The sequence below is a fragment of the Fukomys damarensis genome, unplaced genomic scaffold, assembly GCF_012274545.1.
Source record: "Fukomys damarensis isolate Sample0158 unplaced genomic scaffold, DMR_v1.0_HiC HiC_scaffold_5, whole genome shotgun sequence".
NCBI lineage: Eukaryota > Metazoa > Chordata > Mammalia > Rodentia > Bathyergidae > Fukomys > Fukomys damarensis.
The window spans coordinates 68,415,419-68,423,460 of NW_022900917.1; the positions used below are offsets into that span (position 1 = coordinate 68,415,419).

At 48.8% G+C, this 8,042-nt stretch overlaps 1 protein-coding gene across 1 annotated transcript in view; it reads right to left on the reverse strand.

The window, feature by feature from the left end:
* The window catches only part of Mtss1 (MTSS I-BAR domain containing 1), a 141,860-nt gene that overhangs the window by 132,181 nt on the left and 1,637 nt on the right, over window positions 1-8,042 (reverse strand). Inside the window, exon 2 of the mRNA XM_033759247.1 lies at window positions 6,519-6,624. Within this exon, the coding sequence (XP_033615138.1) occupies window positions 6,519-6,624 (106 nt within the window). The remainder of the gene's footprint in view (window positions 1-6,518; window positions 6,625-8,042) is intronic.

The window sequence follows — 8,042 nt, forward strand, 5'->3', positions numbered from 1 at the left end:
TGGGCACCAGGCACAGGTGAAACTTTCACAGGTAATTCCTATTCAGAGCCCTCACGATAACCCCATAGGACATGTGCTTCATTATAACCAGTTTTACAGAAGAGGAAACAGGCACAGAGATGAGTATCTTGTCTACTGCATTCAAAGCCAGATCCCTTTGACTCCAAGGTCAGCAGTAGCTCCAGAATTTCTACAGGACAGACTTCAGGGCCATGTTGTGCCCAGCAGGAGTTAGAAAGTGAGCCGGAAGCTATTGAGAATCCTAAATTCGTTTTTGTTGCTAATGATTTTTATTGCAGCTTAAAATGTAGTTCAATGATAAAGAATTTGCTTACTATGGGTGAGAACCTGGGTTCAATCCCCCATACTGCTCAAAAACTAACCAAATGTGGGCCAGGGATTTAGCTCAGTGGTACTGCCACAAGCGCAAGGTCCCAAGTTAGATCCCTGGTACCTAAAAAACCAAAAAAAAAAAAAAAAAAAAAAAAAAAACACCCACTAACCTTATGTTTCACAATATTCGGTGGACCCTCAACTTACAACCGGTATGACGTACAAACAACTCAGGTTAATTAGGTTAATGGAAGATTCATCTGCCTCTTGTTAGCTAAAGCGTGTACCCAGGTGTAGTGGGTTGACTAATAGGCAATTTGTAACGCCCAGCTGAACTGAATCTGCATGGTCTGGGCATGGAGGATCCATCTGAAGATCATTACCAATAGCCATAGAGAGAAATGGAAGGGAAGATCTTGGCCTGTTGATTTCCTAGGAGAAGCTTGCTATGGATGGTTTTCCTGATGGAACTCGGCTGTTCTCATCGGAGGAGGAACCCAGGACCTCGCTGTCACTGGGAATAGCTGCTGCTTTCATCAGGGGATCTCTGACCTTTACCATGAGCATCACTTCCTGGCTCCAATGTGGATCCCTCAGCTTGGTGGCACAGATCCTTCATCTCGCTAGCATAGATTTTCTGGCTTCCACCACTGACCTTGGAGCCTTCCAGGTGCAGATCCTCAATAGACAAGCCTGAGACATTGCTGTGGGCTCTAGGCCACTGGGTGGACTCGAGGAGGACATTGCCTGGGACTCAAAGCCTTTAGCTGGACTTGTGTGGGACACTGCTGGGATCCAGGCCCTCAGCTGAATGTTTTGGGGTTCAAGTGTGTGGTTAATCTCTTGCATCCCTTGCATTTGACTCTTTGGGTAATTATCATAAAATAACCTTAGAAGTCATGTGTCATGTGTTTAATGTACTCCCTAGTCCAATCCTGCTGAGTACACCACCAGGTAAACATCCAGATCTCAGCTGTACTGACTTACAATCAACCTGAGTCACAACTAGTCCTCAGGAACCACTGTCATTTCTTCAATTTTTATTGTTAATCATGGTAAAAGACACAGAACAGAATTAACCACCTCGAATTCCTTAAGCTTCAGGGTAAGCACTTTCACACGGTTGGGCTAGCACCTAAAGGAGCTTTTATTCAGACTAAGAGCTGCACAACACTGAGGGGCTCAGTGTGTATAGGGAACTCCACCAACTCCACGGTTCTCAACTTTGGCTACATGCTAGAATTCCCTGGGGTGCTTTCAAAGTCCTGGTACCAGGAATGTACCCCAGGGCCCCAACTAGGAACCTCTGGGGAACAGGTCCCAAGCCCAGGTCTTCAAACTCTCAGAACTAGCAGGGCCTTCGCTGCCACCTACCATGTCCCTTCCACCCAATGGGGACACCAGCCCAGACCCTTCCCTGTCCATCCCAGCCCTCCCACCCCAGAGAGCACTGCTGTGTGCTAGGTGGCAGGGAAGAAAAGCCCAGACCACACCTGCCATAGCTCAGGAGGCTGCCAAAGCCAAGCAAGCCAATGCTTTTACTGCTGTCCAATTCTGTGAGGCAAGGAAAGCAAATAAAAAGACACAGTTCAAAAGGCACTCAACTGATTTTTTTTTTACCCACTTAAACTAGACAGGAAACGAAAAACCACTCAGAAACTAGGACCAAGTTTATGCCAAGAATCCGCACAGGAAAGCGGTATTTTGACTAGCCCCTGAACTCCAAAGGCAGACCTGCAAGGGCTCTACTAACTCAGGCCAAACTGGAGGGCTACTGGGGTGGAATTAAACACAGAAAGCTCTTTTATAAGAGAGTTCAGTGGCTGGACATAAATGAACTCAAGGTAAGGAGTTCCTTTTGAGGAGTCACAAACTCTGGGTTAACTTGGCTGATTCCTATGATTACCAAAGCGGGAGGAGGTGTAAGGCTTGCCCAGGAGCCCAGCCCCAGGGTCCACAGTCTCTGGACCCATGGCAGTCACGGAGGACACGCCACAGTCTGCACATGTGGACAAGGACTGGCCTGGCCCCAAAGCTCCTCCAACCTCTGCACACCAGAGAAGCAAGAGGACAGAGAATGTCAAGTCATCTGCTGAAGATCGCTAAGCATGAAAGAACAAAGGAAGCCACTATATGCCAGTGTATGAAAAATTACAAGTTTTCCACTAAGGTGATAGCTGGATTAGGGCTGCCCACCCCTCAGGTGTGACCACCCCGCCCAGTCGCTGGGTTCAAGCCCACTCCTCCAAGCTAGCTCAGGGCTGGAGATGCAGAGAGACAAGACCCTGGGGCCTCACAGGACTCAGGCAGGTGAAGCGCTGTTTTCTAGACATGAACTCCAGCTTCTGGGTCAGAGGCCAAGATCTGAACACCAGTTCCACCTGCTTCAGTCTCACACAAATCACTGAGTTTCTCCAGGCCTCTGTTTTCTCACCTCTAAAGTGGAACAGATAAAGGGACATGACATTGTGCACACCAAGTACATAAGGCAATGCCTGGCACACAGCAGGTCCTCACCAAGTCCCTTCTGTGCCCCTGTTCAGTGCATGCCAAGAGCAATAAGCTCAACTATGTGCCAAGCGGCACACTAGAGCTTCGAGCGCAACAAAACCTTCCCAGTTGCACAGTGGGTAAAATACAGCCACCTCAGCCAAGTGAGGCAACAGCAGAGATGGGCAAGAGCCTCGGCCAAGGCCTTAAGGCCGAGAGGTGTGGACCCTCAGGATGGACCAGCTGCTCTGAATGGATTCTGCGCTGGAAATGGCTTTTGGGTTGTTTTGTGGCATATACTCAGACAAAACCTCTTACAGTCTGCATGTAATTCAAGGTAGAACTACTGCAATCAAATACAATAAATTTCCTTAATATTCAGACAATTAATTTGCTGTTTATCTTTTCCATTTGCTATTTAATAAGGCCATATTGGCACTGTAATCTACAAATCTGAGCTAAACGGCTCAAGGCATCAGTCAGTTCTGTTTAAGGGGCCCCAAATGCGTCTTGACTGATGTCCTATACAACTCAATCTTTTTGGCTCTTGTTAGGTATGACAGTGTTCTTTGTTTTTGCAGAAGTGTGGGTTTAGGGGGGACGTCTCCTGAAGACAGTTCCGAGAAGGAATGGGAAACTCAAAATGATCTCATCTTTCCACACCTAATTTGAACATCTAAATGTTCTCACTGCAGAGGGACTCTTGCCAGGTGCCAGCTTCCTTGCAAAGACAGAAAAGGCGAGATAAAATGATAAAGCATCTAATGGATCAATAGTTTCAACCTTTTCACCCTGCAAGCATTTTAACAACCTCAAATGAACCAGCCAAACTGACAAATATAATTTTAACTTTTTTTTTTTTCCTCTACAGCCAAGGTGCAAAAGAAGGGGTCAAAGGGCAGAGAACACAGCCTGCACAGGCCACACACTGAAAACCGCTCCCTGCTCATGGGAAATGCCGATGTGGCTGGGAAGACTGTACTTCTGCTTGCTTAAGTCATAGCAGAGTTTGGTGCCTACAACACGGCTGATCATAAACACTACAGCACGGGACCCATCACTCGAGAATGTGTGGAGGGACTGCTGAACTTGGCCAAAACCCACTAGGCCTCCCTCCCGTACAAACTGACTCAGGAACAACCTTCTCTCTCTGATACAGAATCACAGAGTTTCAGAACGCAAAGGTTCACTGCATCAAACAAATTCTAAACAATCTGATTAAATAAGGTCTCTAAGGGATTTTCCCAGAAAGACTGATCCCCACAGCAGTGACCCTTAATCTCTGAATAAACACCCAATCCAGGCAGTTCCCCGCTCATGATCTTATGACATCTCTTCCTCCTTCTCCCACAGGCCCCAAATGAGGAAGCTGTAAAACCCTGGCCAAACACAGCCATTTGCTAAGAGAAAAGCCAGCACAGGGCCATCTGTCCTTACAAGGACTCCACTTGCATCTTTGTGTGGCTGTCAGTGTTTCCAGAGCTGCCTGCCTCCCTCAGCACAGTACCTGGCCACTGACTGAGGCCCTGGCTGGATTTATTCAGTGTCCTCCAAGGGAAGGCCTGCAGGGCCTGCTTGCTGCACACCCTGGCCTGGGCCACAGTCCCTTCTGAAGGGCCTAATATTGTACCTCCTTTGTCTGCCAACAGCCCTCAGGAGAAGCACCTCTTCAGGGCAGGGCCTAGCAAGAGACCTTCCATATAGTAGGCCCTCAATAAGCACCAAGGAAGGAAACCTCTCTCCAGACAGGAACCCAAGTCACCTTAAGAGAAACAAACGGGCCTGCAGTCACGATCCAGTGCTGGGCCTACCACCCACACTCTTGATCTCAGGACAAGTGAGGGAAAACATGGTGACATGCTTCCAGCCACAAAGGATTTCCATGGAATTCATGAAGTCCCTTAACAGTTCTCATTTTAGGCAGAACTCAGGACAGAGGACACCGGTGGTCAAGGGAAGCCAGACACGCAGGGAGGAACAAACAAGGCCTCCATTCTGCTGCTTGCAGGTGCCGGTAACAGGACACCCTGTCTACACTGACACGTGGCAAGGAGCCGGCAGGTGTGGCTGGCTGCTTTTCCGATGCATTATATAAGCCTGAATACTCTGCTCGCCAGGACAAAGTGCTCCTGTGGTGGCCCAACTCAGCTCCTGACTGTGGCTTGAGCAAGAACGGTAAGGAAAATATTTGATTTTAGCATCCAACTTTTTTAAAAAGTTAATTATTTAAAAAAGTGAGACAGCCCCAAGGTGAGGTGCCCTCAAGTTTGGCCAGCAAAGCCCCCTGGCCTTAAAAACCCCTTAACCACCACCAGATGCTGAGTCAGTTACTTAAAAGCAACAACACAAACCTGTTTACAGGATTTGGCCTATCCTTCCTAGGACGAAGAAAAAATTCCAGACCTTCCTCAGTGTGGTCCCCAGCCACACTCACAGTCTGGTCTCCCCTTTCCTCCCGGACTAGCACAAATCAGCAGCTCTGTGAGTGATTCACACCAATCGGGCAAGGGCAGCCAGTGCGTGACTGTGCAAGCCACACTAGTGAGCACCACCACAGGGGTGCAGAAGGGGAAACACCAGGTTTCCTCTCTCAGGGGGTAAGTTACTTAACAGATGCTGCTCATTTTATGCTTGGTCCCCAAGGGGGAAATGAGGGTTTCTCCTTCACTCACTCCTGAAAAGGAGAATACAGACACCCCACCCAGGCAGCCAGCCCTGCAATGGGAGAAGTAGCCTTCCGTGGGACCAAGAACAATCTCTGATTTTCCCTGCTTGAGATCTTTGGTTTTAGAAGACAGATGGTATCAGGTCTGGAAATTACTCCATTTTCTGTTTTTCTTTCTTTTTTTCCCACCCCCCAAGAGGAAACTGACTCCCTTCCTGTGCTGCCGTACATTCTAAAGAAGTAAGTGTTACTTAGAAAAGCATTCTCTTTTCTCACCCCCAGTTCAACATGACTTTTAAGAAAATAACCTAAAAATGGTATAAAATGGCATTCCAAGTCAGTTTCTAGCATTTAACACTGCTCCCTTAAAGCAAACAGAAAGGGAACCAAAGGCATGATAAATGTGTCACTGGAGTTAAGATGAGAAAAAGACCAGCAGGTCATGACAAAATCAGCTCACTCTAGGTATTAAAAACCTGACTTTGCTGGCAACTGTGTGCAGGTGTATACTCTATACTGTTTATCCATAATGGTCATATTTAAAATTTTTATCTTCCATTTTAAAAATCTCTGCCTTCTAATTCATAAAAAGTCTGTCAAAAGAAGAAACTCTGTAAAAATACTCAGCATTGTATCATGCATAAATAATCTTGGAAATCAGACACTCCATTTTTCCCTTACCCCTCTACTTCCCAAAAGTCTAAAATTCTGTAGAAACCAACAGTTTAGTCTTCTGTTCAATCTTGTTTTTAAAATACTTTACTGCCAAAACAAAACAATATAAACAAAAAAACCTTTAAAATAAATGCTTTCCCACAGAATGTTGACTAAACCTATTAAACTCAAGGGGAAAGAACTTTGGGTTTACAAACTCTACACTCAGTACTGATGGGGCTGAGATTTGATTTTTAACAGGAACTTTGCAAAAAGAACCACACCTCAGCACCCACAAATCTCTGGACAGAGCATACCACCAGGCAATGTGGACACAGGCAGAAGGCAGGAGCGCCCAGCATGGGGGAAGGGATACCTCTGAAGGGCTCTGGAGTCGCAGAGGACTAGGAACGCTGATGTGGATCTGGGTAAAGGACAAAGAGAGAAAGGCCAGGTGGGTAACTCTGCGGCTACAGCCAGGGCTCCGTCAGGGCCCGGCTTCTTGTCACTACTCAGGGACTGGTAACAGCCTCGCATCTCCTCGCCACAAAGCACAAGCAGCTTCCCCATCCTCAAGTTCCTCCTCCGGAAATCAGAATTTACCATGTGCGCCTCAGACCAAGCTGGTCTGACTATAAGGTGTGCAGAATTGAAGTTAACGATAAATGTGCGAGTCCAAAGGAGGACACCGATCTTTGTTCAAAAGAGCACTTCGGGAATGCAATGTGGACATGGACGGGCAAAGGAATGAGGGGCTGTCTTTGAAGAGGGCCTAATCCATCTAATTCCAAATGCCTGGATTAGAGGCATTCCTGGGCAAGCAGGGTCTGGCTGCAGATTAAGCCACATGAATGTCAATCTCTGACAAAATACACAAGATACACAGGATTTTTAAATGGACAAGACCAAGAAGGGGCTCCTAGACAAAGTTTACCCTGGGAGAGGTGGTAGCTGGCTCTAAAAAGGGGAAGCAGGAGTTGACAGCTGAGCATTCCTTCCTAAAGTCCATCTCTGAGGCAAGAAGCCTCTCCAAACCGCACACTTCATCAGACAAAAGCTGCTCCAGGCGCCAAGCAGAGCTGAAGAGGGGCTGTCCACACCCACCCGCCCGCACAGCTTTCCAAACCTGCCCACTCTTCTGGAAGCCAGGCTTTTAATTAAACACCACCTCCCCGGATCTGTCGAGGCAAACTGGGGCTGGACTGGAGCCAAAGAAAGGCTCCCTAAATACACACGACCCCCCCACCCCCCATCCCCACCTCTACCTAGCTATTCCGGCTGGCCGCGCTTCCTACGCATGAGTTAACACAGGGTCCCCTGGTCTATCTCTGCCCCAGAAAATCCAGGACGAGGATCAGGTTATCTCCAGTCCCACCCTTTGCAAGAAAAAGCCGGGGTGTTGTTCCCCAGCCCTAACACACACGCGCGCGCGCGCGCACAACCTCCACGATCTTTCCGAGGGAAAACGAGGAGTGGGCTGTGCTTGTGTGTTGGGGGGGCGGGACACAGCTGTTTTGGGGACCCCGGATCGTGCTTTCGGGTTCGAAGCCTCGGTTTGGGGGCCTCTCCAGGGCTGCTCTGGGAACTTCTGCCCCGCGCCCCCCACACTCGGATTGAGGGGAAGCACGCACACCCTCAGCGGCTTCGCAGCAGCACAATTAATAACTAATGTACTCTGGTCCCCCGCCCCCAGGTGGACCCAAAGCCGAAAGCTAGGCCTCCCTCCTAGTCCCCAAGCAAGGACCATTCCCTTAGCCCGCCCGAGCCCGGGAGTCAGGTGTCCGCCGAGTGTCCAGGACGCGCAGACCACGGACAGACAATGGGAAGCTCGGGGCCGGGCAAGAGCGGGGGGCGACGGGCGAGCAGGTGGCCGCGGCAGCCCAGCTCCCGCAGGCGAGGG